Source organism: Aricia agestis, chromosome 9 (genome assembly GCF_905147365.1).
Source record: "Aricia agestis chromosome 9, ilAriAges1.1, whole genome shotgun sequence".
NCBI classification, from domain to species: domain Eukaryota; kingdom Metazoa; phylum Arthropoda; class Insecta; order Lepidoptera; family Lycaenidae; genus Aricia; species Aricia agestis.
The window spans coordinates 10409773-10435848 of NC_056414.1; the positions used below are offsets into that span (position 1 = coordinate 10409773).

Consider the following 26076-nt stretch of genomic DNA (forward strand, 5'->3'; position numbering starts at 1 on the left):
CCCTCGTTTCTGTATGTTTGGGAACAACCTACAAAGCGGGCGGCCACAGTGTATGATAAAAAATGTGCTTACTCGCCATATTATTGAGTAATACCATTGATCCCGGGTGTACGCGTCGTTTGCCTGCGAAAGAAAAAAAAACCTATAGAAAATTCAAGATTATTTTTAACATTAAAAGTATAATTTCCCTATAACTTCACCATAGTAAAAAAAAAACAAATGAAAAATGTCTGTGCTCTAAAAGGAACAACGAACCTTATTGGCATACCAACCTAAACTTACAAGTACATATAAAATGTCGTATTTTAGTGTACACCTATTAAACATACGCCAATCTATAGAGAAGATGCTTACAAACAATAAATATTCTTTGACAAAATGTAGTAAATGATATAATTTCAGAGTTATTTTAGTTTGAAAATGTAAAATAAATAACAATTTTAGTAATACAATCTGAAATATTTCACAAAGTATATCATTTACGACATTTTGTCAAAGAGTATTTGTTGTTTGTAATTATTTTCTCTGTCGATTTACATCAATCGATGTTTCATAGGTGTACACGAAAATAACTTCAGGTATGCCACGCTCCATACAAAAAGGTTCGAACTCTTTCTTGCAGTACGTAATCCAAGAGAGATATTTAAAAACGATATTTTGCTTTTCAACAAGATACACGTACGAAGAAGATTAATATTATATTAATACTTAATGTACTCAAAATATAGTATTTAATTATTTCAATACATTTTAAATGTTCATTCTAAATTGAATTTAATATACATTTGTTATCTCCCTATCATCTCATACACTGTTTAATCGAAATATTACAACTAAACCAAAACAATAAGTCATTATCAAAATATAAACAGTTGACATAATAATTAAATAATTATTGTATGTATAATATTTTGTTAATGAAAACTGTTTCAATGATTAAAGTCTTGCCTAATGTAAGACATAAATGATGTGTAAGGATTGGGAATACCGAATAGGTAACTTTAGACTATAGAGTAATAATTGATCCATAGGCCTACGTTATTTGGTAAGGGTAGTCCTACGAATAATAAATAGTTTTTATTATTCGTAGGGGTAGTCATAGACTTAGGAAAATTGTCAAGTTAATGTCAGTCGATCTAACTAAGCCCGGCCGCACATTGTCCGAAATTTCTGGTCAGAAACAGTTGAACGTCCGCGCTGTCTCTTACATTTTGTACTGAGCCGAGTGAGCTCGAACTCGCCGGAAGGATATTTCGGATAGTGTGCGGGGTGGCGGGCGGGGAAATTCAACTGCGTCTGATCAAAACTCGGACAATGTGCGGCCGGGCTTAATCATAGACTAACCAAATTGGCAATTTCGAAGGTACACCATTTGCCTGTAGATTACGTCTGTAAAGCTAGCATGACAAAATTATCAAAATAACTGGGGATTGTCTCGGATAGAAGACATTTATAATCCAGGATACGACGTCGCGTCGTAGCGCTACGAGCTACGCCTACGGCCTACGACGCGACATCTCTATAGATACGTAGATTCACGATGTGACAATGCAATTCGAAACAGTCGAAATTCGACCTTAGTTTCAACGACGGACTACTACCTATATTTTGTAAAAAATATTAACTTTGTCATATTTTTTTCAACTCTTGTCTCTGGGACTTAGCTGATCTCACTCAGACTGGCCGTGTAAGCATTGTCTAATAGTATCTTAGATTCAATAAAAAAAACTATCACCCATTTTCTATTTGTCAACTTGTTGTCAACAGACTTCAACCATAAAATATAAGAGTATAATTCGTATGTATAGGGTTGTCACTCAAAAATCTGTCATTTCTCATATGTGTGTATTGTAGTGTGTGTAATGTTTTATTTGTTAAAAAAATGTATGATAAAAGCATAATTTCAAAATAATATTAGTTCGATGCACTCCTTTCACCGTATAAACTATAACTATGCAAAATTTCATGCACGTACGTTTCCCCAATTTTCGTCAAAAAGGTTACAAAGTTTTTCGCTTGCGTATTAATATATAGATTAAATAACTATTGTACCTACATGACAATGCGATGTCGTAGTGCTACGTGCTACGATGTAGCACCTTGACGATTACGTACAATAATTCACGATATACAATGTCGTAAAGTGTTTTATTAAGTTAATATGTTTATTAGTATTTAGTACATTAATATGTTAGTTTCTTGTTATATCAATGCAACCATAAATGCTGTTATTGTCCAACAATACGTAAATAATTACGTTAGTTTCCAGTTATCCTCACCATGTTTCCTTATAGCCTTAGATATAATAATATTATAGTAATGTAATCTATATTTGTTGATGTGAATTAAATGTAATAAGTACGGATTAACCGTACTTATTACATTTAATAATCACAAATCTAAAGAATTCCTTTGCTTAAAGGAGCTTATCTTAAAATTCAGTTATAAGAATTGCTTGCGTTAAAAACCTCTGCATAGTCCATCTAGGAGGGGTTTTTTTAGGCTATAGAACATCACGCCGACCCAAAAATTCTTTAGTGAATAATATAATAAAACTCACTTGTAATAAAAGAGATCCATTAGACATGACGATGCGTAGACAGTATTTCCTGGCGAGGTCCCACCGGGATATGCAGTACACCTCCTGCATGTTGCTGTACGTTAGCGGATTCTCCAGGAGACCTGAAGGCTGGAAAAATAATACCAATTAGTTACTGCTCTAATTGCTAACAATTTAAAGAACTATGTTGTTATGTTGTACAGCCTTAATTAATTGACATTAAAGTCAATTATTACAATATTTTTACATAAGTTTTAATTGCTACGAATAATAAATCTAATAAAACGTAATTCCCATAGTTCAAGTTCTGTTTTTAATTTGGTTCCTTTTCGCACACTAAAAAATGACAATATCCACGAAACACTAACACTTACGAAGTAAAGCCGTTGACAATAATTGTCACTTCTAAATATACACAAAATTGTGTACCGAATACATGCATAAAGTATGCATATTGTATGTATTCGGATATCATTTTCAGACTCGCGGAACAAATTTTTGACACTGTTACTCTTCCTTAGTTTTTATTATAAGTAGTTTAATTGACAATAAAAATCTTAGAAAGGCATCCTACATCATCAAAGCTCATTTTCTGCATAATATTTCTCACTTCTCAGTCACTGAGACAATTATTTTAGTATGAAACAGCTTGATAATTTTTTTCATGTTTGATGGTTGCTACCATAGGTAAATTGACTCATATTCAGAAATCAGCAAAACTAAAAATTCACCCTGTTTTAAATTTTTTTTTGAAATAACGTGTAATTAATATTAATACTTTTAAATCATACTCCATACACCGGCTAATTTGAGCTAAAATCGATAGGTACTAAAATGAACCGTATTATTTATTCAAATAAAAACAAATGAAATAACATTAATATTAGGTACCTTATTCTGTATGCGTCACACTTTTAATCATTGTATTATTATGTGTTACCAACGCAAATTACTCTATAGCTTTGTCCACATTGTGCCTTTTCTGTTCGTCAAGGGCATGCGTTACTAGCGCAGTCATCAGTGAACGTGAGGCATGCCCGCGACGCATGCCCTCTGACCGTACCCAAAAAACAAAAATGACAATGTTGGCGTTGCGTTCGTTGATGCATTCAATTATTGAATGCGCCAAATCGAAAGTTGAATAAAAGACGATGACGAAAATTGAAGACGACTTATGTATGTGTCGCAGCCGACTGGTTTAAATAGCCGTTCAATCAAACAGCTAGCCATTTGACTGAACAACGCCATTCAATCACACGGCTACACGTCGTTTAGCCGACTTGTTGACTACAACGTTCAACACTACAGCTAGACGACGCTTAGCCAACTGGTTTAATGGCAAATTAACTAGGGCGGTCGCCGGCTGCTGCCGCAGCACAGTCACAGTTCTAACCTAACCTACTTTTGGACTTTCTGGATTGTGTTTGTTTTTGTTTTGGCGGGGGGCTGCGCCCCCCGAGCCCCCCTTTTGCTTGACGACGGTCGCCGGCTGCTGCCGCAGCACGCTCGCTGCGCTCGCTCGGCTCCCTCTGTGTTGTGGTCTAAGTTCTAACCTAACCTAACCAACTTTTGGACTTTCTGGATTGTGTTTGTTTTTGTTTTGACGGGGGGGCTGTGCCCCCCGAACCCCCCTTTCGGAGTAGCTGCGTCCATCCATTTCATAATCCCGTAATTTCTCCTCGAATATTTGTTGAAATTTTGAGTCACTCGTATGTATTTTTGTCTCTTTAATAACACTTGTAACTTTTATTAACTACTTTCATTCCGAAAAACAACCACAAACACCAACAAACACCTGCTAGTTGACGCCATATTGTAAATAAAACGCACCTAGCGCCGCAGCGGTGCGTGCTAAACTACTTCAATTAGACGGCGGCTTTTGAATCAGCTGTAGTGTTGAACGTTTTGAGCGACTAAAATTTTCAATATAAAAGCTAGACGTATGATTGAATGGCGTTGTTCAGTCAAAGGGCTAGCTGTTTGATTGAACGGCTATTTAAACCAGTCGGCTGCGACATATGCATTATGAAACTGTTAAACTAAAAGAAAACGGCCAAGATAGTCTACGATAGAACAGGGTTCCGTAAGCACATCCTCGACTTGGACTGTGAAACCCTAATGACGTTGGGTGAAGGCTGCAAAATTCAATAAATTTATTTCTCGCTCATGGTAGAGAGCATAGGTAGAGATAGCTACGTAGATATAATTTTATTAGGCCGGTATAAATAGTCAGTACTCAAAATGCATCTCGGACTCAAGACACGTTTCAGACTCTATGACTGGTTGGCTGTTAAAAGGACCAATCATAGAGCCGAATCGCGTCTTGAGACCGAGATGCATCTTGAGTACTGACTATTTTATACGGGCCTTAGTGTACTATCTATACGTGGGAGAGCCATGCTTCGGCACAAATGGGCCGGCTCGACCGGAGAAATACCACGTTCTCACAGAAAACCGGCGTGAAACAGCGCTTGCGCTGTGTTTCGCCGAGTGAGTGAGTTTACCGGAGGCCCAATCCCCTACCCTATTCCCTTCCCTACCCCCCTATTCCCTTCCCTACCCTCCCCTATTCCCTTCCCTTCCCATCCTTACCTAGTTTTTGTGCCTGAAAGGTTTCGTTAGATTTGTCTTAGTTCTGAAAGCGACTTTGAATAAGTATCTACATTAAAATACCTACAAAGCCGTGTTTCTGTTTGTTTCTTTTCTTAATATCCATACTAATATTACAAATGCGAAAGTGTGTCTGTCGGTCTGTCTGTTGTAGCTGCAAGTGCGTTGCCGGCCAAAAGGCCGCTCTTAAAAAAGAGGGAATAGGGTAATAGGGGAGCTATTACCCTATTCCCTCTTTTTTAAGAGCTGCCTTTTGGGTAATAGGGGAGCTATTACCCTATTCCCTGCATTACGCACTTGCAGCTCTTCTGATGCTGCGAGTGTCCATGGGCGACGGAAGTTGCTTTCCATCAGGTAGCCCGTTTGCTCGTTTGCCCCCTTATTTCATTAAAAAAAAAAACTAGGTAACCAACGCAACTCCATTGCGCTAAAATTTCTTTATCGCGCGGGAACCGTATATTTTTCTGGTATAAAAAGTATCCTTTCCCGGGAATCAAAGTATTTCTTTACCTCAGAAAACTCGGTCCAGCGGTATGAGCTTGAAGAGGTAACAGACAGACCGACAGACACACTTTCGCATTTGTAATATTAGTATGGATATTAAGAAAAGAAACAAACAGAAACACGGCTTTGTAGGTATTTTAATGTAGATACTTATTCAAAGTCGCTTTCAGAACTAAGACAAATCTAATGAAACCTTTCAGGCACAAATCAAATAGGTAACTGTTTAGCCTCTTGAGCGCGAACGTGAAAAAATATACACCTAAAACATAAACCCCTTTTAGCAGTTGGGTAAAAATCATAGTCCATACCCGTAGACCCAATAATATTACAAATCATATTTTGGTTGTAAACATATTATGCCTACGTATTTGAAGGTTCGCTGATCTTTTGATCTTGTGTTTCTTAGTGTACCTACATCTATTCTAAGTATGTGACGTATTTTAAGTTAACACAGTCAATGCCCCTTAGATTTCAGTAGGTTCCCTTTATATTTTTTAAGGACATACTTCTTCATCTCGATATATTAGCATTCACAAAGAATGCCAGCTTAAAACAGACGAAATAATTATTATGTAATACGATGCCATGGAACGTGGCAAAATTGGTAATAGGTACGTCTTAGTTCATTTGTTTTGTCGTGTGTTCCAGGCTTTACAGGGATATTATACGGGGCAAATTCACGACACTTTGGTCGTCCAAAAAATGACAATGTCTCAACATTATATAACTAAGTTTAATTACAAAATATAATTAGCCATACATAATATATTTAAATAAGCCTTGAAATATATGTATGTTTAGTGACGTAGGTACTTGCGTAACTCTTGACGTCAAATAAACAATGAATAATAATTTGTTCATCTGTATTCATTTAAGTCATTGGACCGCCAATTTTATTGATCGTTTTAACATTTAGGAAAGGTCAAAGGTTGGCTAACAGGTTTCGAGTGTGCATTGTTGTTTTTGAGAGCTAATTCTAGATATGGATTAGTTTTTTCCGCAGCCTCTACAATTTTTTAAAGCCAATAAACTAAACGATATGTAAAAGTGGTTAATGGAAATTGGAAATAGATGGTGTATTAAAAATATGCCTAACAATTTTGAGACTTGAAAAACTTTATTTTCCACTGCACGTTCCGCGCGGCTTCGCCCGCGTAAATTAGATATTTCACAGATAAATTAGTCCACAAAAAAGCCTATGATCCTTCACGTGGTCTACTTCTTATCTGATCCAATTAACAGAAAAAATGCTCGAGTAGTTCGTGAGATAAGCACTTTCAAATAATTTCCCCCGTTTTTCCACATTTTCCTCTATTTCTTCCCTCCTATTAGTCTTAGCGTAATAAAATGTAGCCTATAGCCTTTCTCGATAGCTGGGCTATCTAAAACTGAAAGAATTTTTCAAATCGGACCAGTAGTTCCTGAGATTAGTTCGTTAAAATAAGCCCTTTCAAATAATTTTCCCCGTTTTTTCCACATTTTCCTCTATTTCTTCCCTCCTATTAGTCTTAGCGTAACAAACAAACAAACTCTTCCGCTTTATAATATTATAGTATAGATAAGAATTAATACACTTACATGAGGAATATTGAAATTAGCCATACAATTTCATACCTCAAACGTAGAATGAATTTGATATTGAAAAGTAGAAACTGCGATCATTTCATAAAATATTCCCATTTGCAGGTAAAAGAGCGATATAGGAGCAAGAGCAGGTCAACTTCTTTTTATTCATAGGCGTTCACCAGATTGTGTTCTACAGAGGGCCTCAGCTTTATGGCTTCGATGAAATTGGGTCAGGTCAAAAATTGAGCGCGCAGTTAGTAGGGCAGCGCAGCACGCTTTCGGGCCGTGACGTAGAGGGCAATGCCCGTGCGGGACCGCGCTGCGAGGTTACCGGTGACGTCAGAACACTCCCCCCCCATCCCCCGACACCCCCTCACACACCCGCGACCCGGGCCGAGTTATATAAAACCACAGATTTCCGTCAAATCCTTAAGAAGTCACGCAAAATAAGAAGGAATATCAAAAGACTTTAAAGGAGTGTAATCGTAATTGCATCCTACTTTTTCCCCGGATTATGAAAAATATATGGTCAATTGTTTACCTAACACCCCTATATTGTTCCTGTGAGGAATCTTACGAGAAAAACTACTTTAGGCGTGATGCCCTGCAACGTGAAAGCGTTGCGAACGCGAACGTGCAGTGAAACGTGATCGAACGCAAGTAGCCCGAAAGTCGAAACTATGACGCGAACGGGAACTTTTCACGAGTACATAAGTGCCTTCACCGGCAGAAAAATACATCTTGATTCAACTATTTTATATACAACATGAATTCAGCTTTGTTTTTTGTTTTTTGTCTTATAAAAGATTCTCTTATATTTTTAAGATATTTCGAAATATGATAAATTATGTTTGACGAAAAAACAAAATACTTAGGTGATATTTTTAAAAGGACGTAATAGATTAATTGTCAGCATTTTTCCTTAACAACCAGTCGACGATCTAATACGTCATTATTCCCTATTTCCTTCAGTTTAAATAGAATTCTTTGATTTCCTACAGTTTCAGAATACGCGTGACTGATCGACTTGGACATCGCATGAAAACACAATGTATCTTACAATTTATATGTCCAAGCGATGTCCAAGTTGATCTATTTATTTAAAACGTAAAAGATTTTTAATATTGATATGATAATAACTTACGTAATAACTTGAGACAGAAGGTCCCATAGGTAGGAACTGAATAAATTAACCGACTTGGTACTGCATGGATCTCATAAATTTTTACGGTAAACTGAGTTGCGAGACTTGGTTTTTTTACAGGATGTTTTTGATGGGATGGAATTAACATGACACGAGTCGAATGCCTTGAATTCATATTATCGAACAATAATTGAAAATCTACTGTGTCTGCGATTTCCACGATCGAGGTATTAAAATGTCAATCCCATACATTTTTGATCGGCGATTCTATAAAGAAGCGACGAAGAAAACGTCTCGGCTAGGGGCTCAAGCGCGATAGCAGCCTGAAATTTTGGGGCTGAGAAGAAATATTGTAAAAATGTAGTAACAACATTAACAATGTGCGGCTATTTAAATAGTAGGTACTAGGTAGTTTAGTTAGTTATAATATTATGCTAGATGACCACGCGAACTTTTTATCACTCTCTTCCATAAACCTTCCCTGGACATCCACGAATATTCGAAGACTGAAATATGTCTGATCGGTTCAGCCATCCCGAGTTTTAGCGAGACTAAGGGAGATCGCAGACGTCGGCATGGCGCGCCATGCAGACTGTATGTGCGCCGCAGACTCGATCACACAAAAAGTGTGTCGTCTACGATCTCCCTAACAATATTTCAAATTCATTTTATTTACCAAAAAAGAAGATTACCTTTACTGCTGTTTTTTTTTAATTACAACAAGAAGGAAATTAGACGTAACTTATTAAAAATTCCAGCGGAAAACGAGTTAGGAATATATTCCGGGGAAAACCTACCACAGCCAACTTGTTGTCCTTCTATCTGAATGAACGAACATAATTTGGTATTTCGCATAACAATTACAGGCCTATTATATTGTCCTAGATGTTCCGCGCGGCTTCGCCCGCGTAATTTAGGAATTTCACGGAAACCGTACATATTTCCGCAAAAAAAAAATATATGTCCCTTCACGTGGTCTATTGTTCATGTGTGCCAAATAACATAAAAATTGCTCCAGTAGTTCTTAAGTTATTAAGCAATTTATATATTAAGCAAATTTCCACATTTTCCTCTATTTCTTCGCTTTAGCGTGACAAAATATAGCCTTTCTTGATAAATCGGCTATCCAACACTGAAATAATTTTTCAAATCCGACCAGTACTTTCAGAGATTAGCGCGTTCTAACAAACAAACAAACTCTTCCGCTTTATAATATTATTATTTATTAGTATTAGTTTAAATGTAATATTGTAATGAAGAAACAATTTCAATTATTGATCAAAATTTAAAATCCTACTTTATCTATATATACATATAAAACTCAAAGGTGACTGACTGATTGACATAGTGATCTATCAACGCACATCCCAAACCACTGGACGGATCGGGCTGAAATTTGGCAAGTAGATATTATGACGTAGGCATCCGCTAAGAAAGGATTTTGATAAATTCCAACCCCAAGGGGTTCAAATAGGGGATGAAAGTTTGTATATAATAATACTTCTTAACGCGAGCGAAGCCGCGGGCAAAAGCTCGTAATATTATAAAGGCGAAAGTTTGTTTGGATGTATAGATGTATGGATGTTTGTTACTCTTTCACGCAAAAACTACTGAACGGATTTTAATGAAACTCATCAGAATAACACCTAGGCTACAATTTTTCCGACTTTCAGAATGGGGGAGGTGTTATGTTCGTTTTCTTATGTTCAACGATTACTCCGCCGTTTGTTAACCGATTTTCAAATTTTTTCTTTTGGTATATAGGGTATTATCCCAATTTGGTATTATATTCACAGAAGTGGTAATCTGATGATTGATCCATAAGTAATCGGGGGAACTCTTCAAAATTTATAGGGAAATATGTGGTGACTTCGGTTTCGTGAGAAGTATTCTAAGCATAATATGCTACCAACAAGTAAGATTTTGCACCGAGGTATACTTGGTATACCGTGGTTCGGAAGGTGCTGAGAGAACTCCTGATTCTTTATAGATACAAGTTTGGGAGTTTCAGCGTTGTTTTAAGAACGGAAAGCATATGCTACTATACAAATTACATTCATCATCATCATCATCACTACCATAGTGTACCATGCATCATCCCATGGTTATGACTTATGAGCCTATAATGACCCTGTTATTGGTACTTTTCATAGTCTTTTAGATCGAGACTCGAGGTTGTCAAGAGATAATTAAAAAAATCTATACCAACCTAATATTATAAACCTGAAGAGTATGTTTGCTTGAACGCGTTAATCTCAGGAACTACTGGTCCGATTTAAAAACTTATTTCAGTGTTAGATAGCTCATTTATCGAGTAAGACTATAGGCTATATATTATCACGCTAAGACTAATACGACCGATGAAACTCAGGAAAATGTGGGCAAAACGGGGGAAATATTAGAAATTACGAACTACTGGAGCAATTTTATGGCAATATTAAGCACAGATATAGAGTATACCAAGTGAAGGGAGTAAAAATAAATAAAAAAAATATAATAATTACTTTATTATTGTCATTGTACTTGCGTCTTACATATTTTTTGTACTTACGTGAATACTGATTAAATTAACAGTAAAATTTTCTGGCTATACTTACAGTTTTGGACACAACGCGGTCTTCCAACAAACACAGCACATGCGTCTCCCATCTTCGGAAGAACTTGGCCGCCAATATCTTGTCCACCACGGTCCTCGTGTGTTGAAAGCAGCAGACTCTGAGGGCTCCTTCGGTGGCCAAGGTGTACCTCGGCCCTGGCGGCGGGCCCGGGTACCCAGCCGAGGTATCGTTCTTTGGACTAGACTCTACGCAGCATTCTGGACTCGAACCCTGCAACAAATAAAATTTTACTTCAGACACTATTTATATTAAATTTTAAATATCATACTTAAGAGTACAGTCGGTGAAATAGCCTTGAATTGACGACAAAGATATTTTAAAAACGGTGAGCTATAATAAGTTCCAAAGTTAATTAATAACTTATTATCAGAATTAGTTACAATATTTTATATGCACTGTATAAACTAAGAACAATATTATGAATGATGGTGCATATTGTCATTGCCTAATACCACGGACTTACGATAGATTCATTGAATCATTTTAATTCACAGTAGATTTATGAGTTCACAAAAAATAAGGACACTAGTTTTTTTCGTAGCTTTGACGTAAGATTATCTAAATATGGCATCAATAGTTTATGGAAAATTTGTGGTTCCCCTTTAATTAATTTCTACGCTTTTTTTCCATGCTGTTAGTTAAATAGTTGGAAGCTCTTGATAAGGAGTTATCAGCTAACACTCTCCATAGGTGACTTAGGATTAGTGCAGACAGAACGGGACGTAGCGGAGAGGATTTTATTATCGCACTTGAGAAGAAACTTTAAAATTATAACACTAAAGCGCAAATTTTCGTGTATCTTCGAGGACGCGCCAGCATTTTTGTAAGTTTCAACCATTTATGCACTTTGGTGTAATAATTTTAAAGTTTATTTACAAGTGCGTTAATAAAATCCTCTCCGCTGCGCTTTCTGTCAGCGCTGACCCTTAGGGCTCCCGCACAAAACTGCGAATTCGCATCGCATCGCAATTCGCAATGTAATTTTTAACCGACTTCCAAAAAGGAGGAGGTTTCTCAATTCGACCGTATATATTAATATGTTCTTTTTATTATGAGCTTTGTCGCAGATATTTCTGATGCGATGCGAATTCGCAGTTATGTGTGGGAGCTCTTAGAGCAGTGGTTCTTAACCTTTTAGTCACGACTCACGAGGGACCATCTTACCAAAATATGTTTGTCTTGCCGGGGACCACCCTGTTGGTTTACCTAAATTAAGGGTGGTTTGATAAAGAAAACAAGCACAATTATAAATAATAATTATAAAATTAGTACTCATTTTTCATTTGGCAAAAATCTATGTAACTTTTAATTTAATGTGATTTTTGTGACTCTTTATTAACTTCTGAATTCTCACGTATTATTAAGGATGGCTTCGCGGACCACTTGGAATGCCTTCAGGGACCACCAGTGGTCCGCGGACCACCGCTTAAGAACCACTGCCTTAGAGGTTAACCGGCATTGTGATATTAAGTCGGTCGGTCGTGACGTGAGTCGCCAACCTCCTTCGTCTAGAGTCTAGACGCTTCTAGAATAATAAACGTTACACCCTGAAGGGAGGTGAGGACGTTCAACTTGATTAACTTTTACTCCCGGCTCTAAATTTAATGATAAATTGAGTGCGAACCTGAGTAATATTGAAAATTAAATTTAATACGTCTAGGTTCTTGGGCGGTGACTAAACTTAATGTGGTATTACATTGTCAACGATCTTTGCCCAATATACAGTGGAAACATGTCCGGAGTCCTGAAAATCCAGTGTGCAACTTTAAACCCTATAGCTTGACGTTGAGTTGCAAAAATGTTTGATCTGCCGTCGACTGACCACAGTTTAATCCGTTTAGCGGCTTCATACAATATTCATCAAGTTAATAAGAAGAAAGCAAATGCTGTCAGACACAAACGAAAGCTAAAAATTTCATCAAAGATCCTGATTCAAGTTGTTCATTTATTATTTGATCAAATTGATTCTTTCCCTCTTGTAAAATGTAAACAAACTATCTTCTTTAACCGACTTACAAAAAGGAGAAGGTTTCTCAATTCGACCATATATTATGTTATTTTTTCTCTCTTTGTATGATGATGCTGAAACCGTCCTATTTATATTAGTCAATGTTGGACCAATATTTAGATTGGTGTAACACCACCTTTCGGAAAAGCTGTAAAACATGAAGTTTATGATCGTCGTTAGTTAAATACGGAGCTTTTTGACAACTTTTTGTTTTTATATGTTACTAGATGTCCCGCGCGGCTTCGCCCGCGTAAATTAGGAATGTTACAGAAACCGTACATTTTCCCATAAAAAATATTTCCCCCGTTTTTCACACATTTTCCTGAGTTTCTTCGGTCGTATTAGTCTTAGCGTGATAATATAATATAGCCTATAGTCTTACTCTACCTCTAACACTGAGATAAGTTTTTAAATCGGACCTGTAGTTCCTGAGATTGACGCGTTCAAGCAAATATACTCTTCAGGTTTATAATATTAGGTAGGTATAGATTTTTTTTAACTATCGCTTGACAAACTCGAGTCTCGATCTAAAAGAATATGAAATGGTATAATATGGTAGTGATGATGATGATGATGAATGTAATTTGCATAGTAGCATATGCTTTCTGTTCTTAAAACAACGTCGAAACTCCCAAACTTGTATCTATAAAGAATCAGGAGTTCTCTCAGCACCTCCCGAACCACGGTATACCAGGTATATCTCGGTGCAAAATCTTAGTTGTTTGTAGCATATGTTTAGAATACTTCTCACGAAACCGAAGTCACCACATGTTTCCCTATAAGTTTTGAGGAGTTCCCTCGATTACTTACGGATACTTCATCAGATCACCACTTCATTTATGTACTATGTATTTTGAGACTATGCAATTTTGTCGCGTTCGCGATTCACTTTCACTTTTGTTGAGTTTCAGAACGCGATATTAGGTCCTCCAACGCGCACGCGAATTTGAACTTTATGCAGCGGTAATAAATTACAAATTGACTCTCCATTTTATTTAGAAAACGTTTGTATGGGAAATAGAAAAATGCTGTTTTGAGGATTTTCCCGGCAATTATTCGAATTTTTCTCACCTTTTAAACCTTCCCTAGACCTCCACGAATAATTCAAGACCAAGATAAGATAAATCCGTTCAGCCGTTTTCGAGTTTTAGCGAGACTAACGAACAGCAATTGATTTTTATATATATAGATTTATATTGTCTTGTGACAGTCGTGACCACGTCGCGTCGTCGTGACTCGTCGAATATTATAATCATCGTCATATATTTTGTTAGTATGTAAAAAAAAGCTCTAATTTATTTCCGTTTTTCATCTGTAATAATCTTTCTCCAATTGAAAGAAAACATAGGCTTTGCAAACGTTGAAGAAAAAACGAATGTTCCAAAACTTTGCTAGCGCTGCAGCTGCTGTATGTAGAGTTTACTGAGAAATACTTTTAGAGTAAACTCTACATAAGAAACACATCTCATCTATATTTGGACGCTGTTAAGCACTGTGTACCAGTACCACACAAAAATTACGTATTGAGTTATGAATGCAGTTATGTTCTGTAGATGATTTAGAACAAGACTGCATTGAAAATTTAACAACAAAAAAAATTGTGGGTTAGGAAACTAATGCTTAACAGCGACCATTTATAAAACTCAAAGGTGACAGACTGACTGATTGACATAGTGATCTATCAACGCACAGCCCAAACCACTGGACGGATCGGGTTGAAATTTGGCATGCAGGTAGATGTTATAACGTAGGCATGCGCTAAGAAAGGATTTTGATAAATTCCAACCCCAAGGGGATGAAAGTTTGTTTATAATAATACTTCTTAACGCGAGCGAAGCCGCGGGATCGTCACCATATAAAGTATTATCACTTTGACTTGTTACAAGTTTCAACCCTTGGACCCTTTGGCATGGAGATACTTTGAGTCCCGGGAAAGGACATAGGATAGTTTTTATCCCGGAAAAATGTACGGTGCCTGCGCGATAAACGAATTTTGGTGCAACGGAGTTGCGGACGTCATCTAGTATTATCAAAAATGCGAAAGTGTGTCTGTCTGTCTGTCTGTTACCTCTTCACGGCCAAACCACTAAACCGATTTTGCTGAAATTCGGCGTGGAGATACGTTTGAGTCCCGGGAAAGGACTTTTTATCCCGGAAAAATGTACGGTTCCCGCGCGATAAACGATGAAATGACAAACTAAGGAAACGTAACTCCCATACCTCAACCGTTTTGAATTTGGTTCCTTTTCGCACACTAAAATATGGCAATAGCAACGAAATCTAACACTCTTTACGAAATAAGGCCGTTTCAATATTAATTATTGTTACTTCTATATTTACAAAAAATTGTGTACCGAATACATGCATAACGTATGCATGTATTCGGGTCACATTTTGTAGACTCGTGGACAAATTTTTGACACAGTTACACTACCTTTAGGTTTTTGTTATTCGTAGCGTAGGTATTAAATAATAAATTACGTCGACCGATCCAACGATCTTCCGATTACCCAGAAGTGATATTATATTTTGGTTTTGCCCGACGACTATCGTGTGGGGTATTCCGCTTGTATCACTGCCCCACTAATTAGCTAAACCAGCGCCTGCGCGCCTGAGCGCCTCCGTGGTCCTGTGGTTTAGAGCGTGGCTCTTGACTCGGAGGTCGTGGGTTCGATTCCCGCGTTGGAAACATATTATTTTCAAGTTTGGTTAGGTTAGGACAATGCAGGCTGATCACCTAATTGTCTGACAAGTAAGATGATCCATGCGTCGGATGGGCATGTAAAAAGTCGGTCCTGCGCCTGATCTCTCTCGCCAGTCGTATCGGTTCTCCGTCCCACTGGGTTATATGAGAGTAAAGGAATAGAGAGTGCTCTTGTGTACTGCGCACACACTTGGGCACAAAAAATACTCCTGCGTAACTGGCCTGGTTTCAATGAAACCGGCCACCGTTGCCGAAACCGGTACATGGGAGTTATTATTATTATTAATTATATTATTAGCTAAACCAGAGCTTCTAGCCGAGTCATTTTCTTTAAAGAATTGCCGATTAAAATGTATGGAATTGACATTAGACGAGTCGAACGTCAACTTCATACTATCGAACGCTTATGTCAATTCCATAAAATTTGATTGGCGATTCTATAAAGAAGCGATAAAAAAATCTTCTTGGCTAAAGGGTCAATTTCCTTTTTGATGAAGACTTACAGCATAATATTATGAAACATTTTAAATTATATTCAGTAGTCAGTTTCATTTTCATCGTGATGTAAATGGAGCTAAGCATGGGTGGCGACTGCTACCAATTCACATGTCACATGTTTTTCTGTGTAGATATTCTATAGTTGGGGAGGGGAAGAGGGGATTTCGGGAGTAGCTCCAGCGTGTCAGATTAAGCTTGTATAGGCTTCCGAGATGTGTCTAGTTATCATGGTATAGAAATCAGATTTCTCATGTGGTGGGTTAATTTTTTTTTACATTGAAATGCCATCGGATCTGTCAGATTAAGATACTGGATGTTTAACATACCCCAAAGAAGCTTCCATATAAAGCACTGACGATTCAAAGGTTTGGTAAGCCTGTAGGTACATCTATATACAGTGTGTAACAAAAATAACTGATAATACTTTAGGATGTGTACGTGTTCCTTGTAGAGAGTTCACTGTGAAAGTAGCAGCGCTGAAAGACGAAATTTTTTTTTCACTTTTGTATGGGCAAGGGCCCGAGCGTCACGACTCACGAGTTTCCCCATACAAAAGTGAAAAAAAAAATTGGTCTTTCAGCGCTGCTACTTTCACAGTGAACTCTCTATAAGGAATACGTACACACCCTAAAGTATTATCACTTATTTTTGTTACACCCTGTATATAAAACTCAAAGGTGACTGACTGATTGACATAGTGATCTATCAACGCACAGCCCAAACCACAGGACGGATCGGGCTGAAATTTGGCATGCAGGTAGATGTTATGACGTAGGCATCCGCTAAGAAAGGATTTTGATAAATTCCAACCCCAAGGGGTTCAAATAGGGGGTGAAAGTTTGTATATAATAATACTTCTTAACGCGAGCGAAGCCGCGGGCAAAAGCTCGTTTTAAAATATAAAAAAGTAAAGCTTCATATTTTCCTAACTAAGCTTCGCAGATATTTTATTTTGCGCTAAACTAAATTATTTAGTCCTTGCTGTCTAAAATATATTTATAACTGATTTAAATAAGCAATTTTCTGAATATATTTTCTTTTTCAAAACTTTAAAATGGCTACAGTTTCTGAACCCACCACTAAAATAAAAAACGCTCTTATTATTTTTCAATCAGTTTTATCTAATGTACTTGAAAACCTAGTAAAGTCTCCATGACATCTACAGAAGCAATATAAATGAAAATGACTATAACTCATTTTCATTTATATTGCTTCTGTAGATTATATCTAGTCAGTATTGTCTTACGTATTGGGCAAATATTAGCTAAAAGTACAGAGAAGTCATTAAAATTTTCCCAACTTAAAAGTCACACGAATTCCTAAATTTAATTATAAGTAGGTACAAAATGGTTTTTCCATACCACCTCGTAGCTTCTACGAAAGTGACGTAGGTACGTTGCAAAAACTAAAAACGGTAACGTCAATGATTTGCTCATTGAAGTATTTCTATTGTTTAAAAAATGTTCAATGGCCGAAAAAAACGGTGTTCAGTACTAACACGTTTAACGAAAAATCGTCTTTCTATATGAAAATCCTTTAATCGCTCATGGTTCTTGTAGGTAAGTACATATTATTATGATTAACATGCATTTACATAATAATAATGAAGACATAAGTGGACGAAGTGATGAAGTGGATAAGTAACAATTTGAAAATTTTACGTTCTGTTTTGCATGAAAGAACCGGGTAAATGATTTGAAATCAAAATATGTAAAAGGGAAAATTATGAAGTAGAGAGGAAAAAAATAAGTACTTTATTAGATAGGCTCTATTTTGAAGGAGGAATCAGAGGACTACGTTACCTCGATTCACTGTATCTGTCTCTATCACAATAAAGTGCCGGCGCAGGGTGAATTGTGATGGCAATTATAGTGTCTTCGTTTAAATTCTACTGCATCCGCGTCCCCTTTTAACTCATAATCAACAAATACGTATTATAAAATAAACGAATATTCTGTATCATACAGACCTATAGAAAATGAACTAAATGCTTTTATGAAAATTAAAAAAATTTAAAAAGTCTACGTCAAATGTCAATACCTCCTTTACGTGCGTGGTACGTTAAACGTTGATCTACGTTATTGAACTTTGGTCCACGTAGGCTTACGTAACGTAGGGTAACTAGATCGTGGCCAAAATGGGCGTGGCTAATATTCTTCACGATGCCCTCCTACTGAACGTAGTACGCTATAATATGACGTCGAACGTTGCATAAACAGACAACGTCATCGCAGGCATTTATAAAATGTCAAAGTAGGTACGGCTTTAATTTCCTAATTCCTCACATATTTTAACAATCTATTACTTATATCATATTAATAGGCAACATGCTTTCGTTTCGATATCGAGATAAAAATGAAAATATAAGAATTTTGCATAAGTTTTGATTTCCTACTTCCCCACGTCATACTATTTGTAGGACCGATAATAATAAATGGGCTTCATTGGAATTTCCTAATAAAATGTCCGTCTAACTTTTTGTATGACGTACGCGTCACACTATTGCGTACCTATATTGTTTAATTTTTTTTCTACAAAAATTCGATCACCGTTTTAAATATATTGGACTTTAATCCATATTTTTTAAAGTTATTCACTAGTGCCCTGCTATTGTCACATTTTTATCTACATATTGAATGTGGTTTTTGGTCTTTTAACAGAAACTCAACTACTCGAGGCAGAGTAAATTATTGTAAACCAAAACCACTAGGAAGACAGGCCCATAGACATAGTAGTAACATAGTTAACAATACATTTGAGGAAAAGTATTATTTACCTCTCCTTTTGTGCGCACGGGCACGAGGCACGGAGGTGTGCACTATCATCATATTTTATGTACTATCACTTATCAGAGAAGTTGATTCACAGGCAGTTGACGGATCTGCGTCTTTTGGTGGTATTAATGTCAATTCAATAGTCATGACCTGTCGGCTGGGTTTGACATAACTCGACTAAACTGCGTAGGTCTGTCAACTGCCATTGAATCAATTTCTTCGATGGTACATATCATAAATAAATAATTTATTAAGAATTTAAGGGGGCGTCCACAAATTACGTGAGGTGCTTAAGGAGGGGAGGGGTCGAGACAAAATCTCATCTAATCTTACGTTGGAGAGAGTCCCGGGGTCTCGGCAAATCTCACGTATTTTTTTTCTCATTGTTACAAAAAAAATATACTCTTTTGGTCAATTTCATCCAGATTGTACGTATGCTTAAGATTAAAATCGTAAGCGAAATCGTAATACGACGATCATTCACTAATTCGTCCGAAGGAAAATAATTTCATTAATTACTTTGACGTTTATACATTAACCCCCTTACTAATAAACGTTGAATAAGCTTTGAATAGTTATACAGTGTTTTGTTCCTGTCACACAAGTGACATTTTTAATTGGATTGAAGAAGACAAAACACTGTATAACTGTTCAAAGCTTATATAGCGTTTATTAGTAAGGGGGTAAGGTGCATTGGGGCAATCTCGTAAAGTTTTTGGAAGAGTGAGTATATTGTGTCATTGTTTTAAGTTTAGAAGACGAATTTGTATACAGTGTGTAACAAAAATTAGTGATAATACTTTCGGGTGCGTACGTGTTCCTTGTAGAGAGTTCACTGTGAAAATAGCAGCTCTGAAAGACGAAAAATTTTTTTCACTTTTGTATGGGTAAGGGCCCGAGCGTCACGAGTTTCCCCATACAAAAGTGAAAAAATTTTTTGGTCTTTCAGCGTTGCTACTTTCACAGTGAACTCTCTACAAGGAACACGTACACACCCTAAATTATTATCACTTGTTTTTGTTACACCCTGTATATTGTTACCTATAACTGTAACATTTTAGTTATAATAAACATTTCCATGTGAATTGTATATTTTTTAGTTCAAAAGTATTTACGGATTCTGATATAACTACCCCTTTAAAATATAACCCTATTTCTACTTTTCATGGGTAATTTCGAATACTCAAGGGGTAATTTCGAATAACAGCCGAAACACGACCTAATGTAAAAATACATTTAAGGCACATATTTATTTTTATTCTATTTTACCCCATACAAAAACATTGTGCATACAAGCCATAGAAGACACCAAACTAAGTTTTGTACCGAAAAATTTTCGAAATTACCCCATCGGGGATGCAGATGTCCTCAACATTTGGAGCAAAGAAATAAATAGAATAAGAACAATAAAAAAGCCAACGAAAGTGGTAGCTAACAGAGATAGAACTATTAACCTATCAATATACAGAAAATCAGCTGGTTAGGGATGCGTTTTAGGGTTCCGTAGTCAACTAAGTTTTGTTGATTAGTGAACTAAAACGACTAAAACGGTACCCTAATAAGCTGTTTTTTTATATAATGATAGGTTATTATAGTTATATAATTCAAGAGTAACCTTGTCCTACAAATAGAACAATCCATATTTTAGGACCATCAAATCGGAATATGATATTATGTTGCGCACCCCTGCAAAAGACTATGAAAATTTTTTTGGGGAAATTTCGTTATCAAATTTACCCCACTGGGGTTAATTCGAATGTTTATTAAAAATCATAGCTAGAGCAACATAACCTATTCTTAGGAAAGCAAAAAACGTCAAAGCTTCTTTAAAACAAACAAAATATTACGTAACTTACCTAATTTCTGTGTAAAACAATACGGGGTAATTTGGATAATTTTGATAATCCCAAAAAAATCATAAAATTGCACTTGGCGCGAAAAAATGAACTTAGCGCACATACACTGCCGGCTGACGGCTCGAGGGAAAGAAAGTGGGGGAGGTGATTAAATTGGCGTCTCGGTTAATGTAGCCAGAGCTCAAAATTACTTTCTGTTTGGTAATTATTTGCAATTTTCGGAATATCCCCATTTTTTTTTTCTTCCGAAGTTACCCCAATGCACCTTATATATTTTACTGACTGTCAAACAATCCAACGCATTTACGTAAGAAATCCACATTCTGAAAAATCTCACGTGAGATTGGGGGGTGGGGGAGGGGGTTGAATAAAATCTCACGAAATCTCACCAGGGGGGTTCAGAAAATAAAAAAAAACACCTCACGTAATTTGTGGACGCTCTCTAAGAGTTATTATTGTCCTAGTGTTAATGACGTTTTAAAACAATATATTTTAAATGAAAACCACAACAGTTAAGCGCCTTAACCGCAAGCCGATGTATCCTTGTTTTGTATGTGCATTTATTCATATTGTGCGCGAGTCCGTGAACCGCAAAACCAGTTTAGTACAAAATGCCATGATATGAATTATGATGATACCTCAGAAAGCTGCAGGAATTTTTTAAATGAAGAAATTTTATGATTGACCTTACATTTTTTAAGCAATAAACTTTTTTACTTTTTCAGGGGCAATTTGGGGGCAATCGAACACACGTACCGCTTGATGAAAAGCGATTACAGAGGCTTTTAAACACTTGCCATTACCACTACCACAACTATTAACATTACCGAAGGAGTAACATAAGTTTCTTGACGACCTCAAAATTTTATACGTGGGAGAGCCATGCTTCGGCACGAATGGGCCGGCTCAACCGGAGAAATACCACGTTCTCACAGAAAACCGGCGTGAAACAGCGCTTGCGCTGTGTTTCGCCGAGTGAGTGAGTTTACCGGCGGCCCAATCCCCTACGACATTCCCTTCCCTACCCTCCTCTATTCCGTTCCCTTCCCTTCTCTACCCTCCCCTATTACCCTATTCTGTCTTAAAAGGCCGGCAACGCACTTGCAGCTCTTCTGATGCTGCGAGTGTCCATGGGCGACGGAAGTTTATTTCCATCAGGTGACCCGTTTGCTCGTTTGCCCCTTTATTTCATAAAAAAATATAGGTTTTTGGTACAGGTAGCCAACTAAGTTTTGTTGATTACAGAACCCTAAAACGGAACCCTCACCAGCAAATTTTTTGTATATATATATGTTAATAGTTAAGTACCTATATTATTTAAAATTAACATCATCCTACAAATAGAACAATCCATATTTTAGGACCATCAAATCAAAGTATGAAATCCTTTCTATCTCTGTTAGCTACCACTTTCGAGATTTTTCGCAAATAAAATTGTTGTTCGTCTTATCAAAATGAAGCTACTCACAAAAAATTAGCTTGATAGTAATAAAAAAAAAAATTGTTCTACCGAACCCGGACTAGTACGCATTACATGTATGCATGAAATATGCAAATCAATTACAGCGAGAATAATTTGGTATTTCAATACAAAGGCGAACTACCTAACTTTTATCACAATGTCGTGATATGACGTGTCGTGTTCGTAGTTTCGGAACAAATTTCAGTTTAATTTACACCTGCGGTCGATTCTGCTGAATAGTTATACAATAATATTGTTATGATTTCGATAAGGTTTCGATGCAAACTTGAAAAACGCGTTTCAGTTAATTAAAATTAACGAATTAATAATGTCCAGAAATCTTCATAGTTTCTGCACAGCAGTTTCCACAGAGTTACTCCACAATCCACCAGAGACTTTTCCCGTTGAAAACTCGAAGTCGCGCAGAAGACAACAACGTAGCCGAGAATAATCCCCCTCCCCCACTCCCAATTTTGTATTATTGGGGGGTGGGGGGGGGGGGGCATAATACAATATTTGGGCAGCGTATTCAAGGATCTTCGTATGTCATATGACGTCTCGAATATACAGAGAAGACAAGCAAGTTGACTAGTTCGCTTCATTAATATTTTCATAAGGGGGCGAATAAAGCAAAAAATAAAACACCGTCCTTGTCTCTTCACTTTTACGTCCACTATTCATAATAATATGCCAGGTAAATAATAATAAGTACGACGCGGAATCGGCACCAAAGTAGTTTCATCGTAAAAACTCGATACAAAATTTTCAAAATCCGCTAGTCCAGTCCCTGGGTAATAGAATTTTACATTATGCCACAGAATATATATTAGTAGTTATGCATTAAAATATATTGACTCACTCGCGTTCCCTCTTAAGAGAGTTAATGTATATGCCACACGTATGTACCTAAACCCGGATTGACCCTGTGAGTCACGAACAACTTTCAAGTCACTGGAAACGCCAGTATAATGTCCACTTTCTTTTACAATGCAAACATGACGCATTCACATTTAACAGGTAATAAAGTTACTGACATCGAAAAATGTTTTGTCAACGCAACGACGGTTTTATGTTTCATAAATTCTAGAAAGTAGAATCCGTTTTCATGCATATTATGACGTCAGTAAGGAGGAAACGTGCCCGTACTATGTGTATTTAATTAGCCCCCGACAAACGTGTTAGAAGTTTGACGTGTCTGTCTGTCTGTCTGTTTGTCTGTGTGTGTATCTGTCCGTGGCATCGTAGCATCCAAACGGGTGGACCGATTTTGATCTAGTTTTTTTTTGTTTGAAAACTGACATGATCGAGTGTTCTTAGCTAAAGTTCATCATCATCAGCCTGGTCAGTGCTGAAAAATCGCGTTTTATCTGGTTCGTGAACGGCTGTTAGCGATTATTTTTTAGTAAAATAATTTATGCAAACCAATCCGCACCATACACTCCGCGCTCAAGCGCAGTAAATTTTGAATTGTTAATAGAACTGTTAATAAAATAAAAATAAAAAAAAATATAATATATATATATATATATATATATATATATATATATATATATATATATATATATATATATATATATATATATATATATATATATCGCTCTCGAGCATGCAGCGCACCATGCTCGGGAGCGAGAGGTCCCCTCCTAGCACTGCCACGAGATCGTGGCGCTGCACGGCCCAACGATCGCACACCTCAAGGGTATGCTGGGCCGTGTCCTCCACAGCGCCGCATCTCTCACTCATAGGCGCCGGCAGCCTATTCGGCAAATATCGCGTGACTTCGGCAAACTTCGGAGTTCGGAAAACGGCGCCGGCAGCGGAGGCACTCCCTAATACTTTTTATTACAATTATTTTTAACCGACTTCCAAAAAGGAGGAGGTTAGACGTTCGGCTGTGGATATAATATTTTTTATGTATGTTCAACGATTACTCCGCCGTTTGTGAACCGATTTGAAGGTAAAGACAATATTTATTTATTTATTTATTTATTTAGAACCAAAAACAGTTTTGCATGAATTACAACATTAGGTTTAGACATTTAAAAATACACGCTACATGCAATAACTAATTACAATTATTGGTCACAGCATGCAATTACATTAAAAAGTAAACGGTAAACACAAATAGAAATAAAAATAAGATACATAAAATCATCTATAAATATGCTTTTACAATAAAATACAGATTTAAAATTAAGAAAAAATAAAATAATGATACAATTCATTAACTTACAATAATTCATTAAATAAAGTTAAAATTACAATGAAAAGGGTTTAATTCAATTGTAAAATATATTAGATATAAAAATAGTTATATTATACTTTAATGAACTAAAAAGTATTAAATAATCCTTATTCTGTACTCAGTATTTCTGTTCTCAATCTTCATAATTTTGAAGTCGGTACCAGTCCTATTAATAAGTATAATATAAGTTGCATTTATACCTATACTGTCAGACAACTGTCTATTATAAATTATTATTGAAAGCTGCATTCAATGAGTATTAGAAACCTTGATTTTATACTAGGTATGTCAAAAGATAATTATTACTTAAAAATAATCGTTAAAATAAGATAATATGTCCTTTTTAAGGTGATAAATATAAAGGTAAATGATTTTTATTTTAGTTTTATGTTATTGTAAAATATCGATAAGCATATCGATAAATTTGATTTAAGCACTAGCGTATATGTAAAAAATTTTAATGAAAATTTTTTCCTCATAATTTGTGTACTTAATATAAGAACAATAGTAACTTTAGTTACGCAAAATATGAAAGTAAAAGGGAGGATTCACAATATTTTATTTGAAATAGAGAGCTAAAGACAGAATAGAGCAAAAATAAACACATCGTAGCAATCAGGACATGAAGATTAATTACCTGTGAAATATATATTTTTCAGGATTATTCGTATAATTTACACTGCAATCAAGTACATAACAAGTCACCTTTTTTAAATATAATAATATTTATTAAAAATAACAAACAAATTGAACAATAAATTGGAAATACCGAAAGGGCATAAAAACGATTGACGACTTTTGACGACCTGTCAAATAAAAGTTGTTACAATTTTCATTAGACTGCCTCTCTCTTTTCATCTTGTTATAATTCCATAAAAGATTTTCTTCTGTCTCACACTCTTTGTTGGTCTATGCATTATAAGTTTATGGTCCACACTATGCAATTTCGTCTTCAATAATTTTCGTCATCATCTTTTTATTCAACTTTCGTTTGGCATATTCAATAATTGAATGCGTCAAAATCCACCCGCGTTGGAAAGAAAAGTGTCATACCGTCGCGGGCATACCTCACGTGCGATGTTGACTGCGCATGCCCTTGATGAACAAAAAAGGTATAGCGTGGACGAAGCTATTCGGTTTGGTTGTGACTTTTAGGTATATATGCCTAAACAATCAACATCGAACTGTAAAAGAATGTGGAGCGGTGGAACTTTCTGAAGCATTGACGCAAATAACAGATAAATCATATTACAACGCATGTTTTCGTATCATGTTGCAAACACATGACTCCTTGTGGTCAGCTCACACTGAACGAGACGAGGCGCTACTTGAACTTAACAATACAAAATTGGAATGTCAACATTTTGTGTCGCTTATATTATGCGACGCCACGATTCACGAAACCCTTATCATTACTTTATTTTATAAAGCTGAAGAAATTATTTAATCTCAAGAACTACTGGGATGAAATAAACATTTTTTTTGAAGGAAGGCTTCAGGCTCTACAACCTTCCTCGATAAATTATT

At 36.3% G+C, this 26076-nt stretch overlaps 1 protein-coding gene across 1 annotated transcript in view; it reads right to left on the minus strand.

Annotated features, from left to right (window-relative positions):
- LOC121730736 (C-Maf-inducing protein-like) overlaps window positions 1–26076 on the minus strand; it is a 59213-nt gene that overhangs the window by 16565 nt on the left and 16572 nt on the right. The window contains exons 2-4 of the mRNA XM_042119877.1: window positions 10982–11212; window positions 2561–2689; window positions 73–123 (exon numbers count right to left, since the gene is read on the minus strand). Of these exons, the coding sequence (XP_041975811.1) occupies window positions 73–123; window positions 2561–2689; window positions 10982–11212 (411 nt within the window). The remainder of the gene's footprint in view (window positions 1–72; window positions 124–2560; window positions 2690–10981; window positions 11213–26076) is intronic.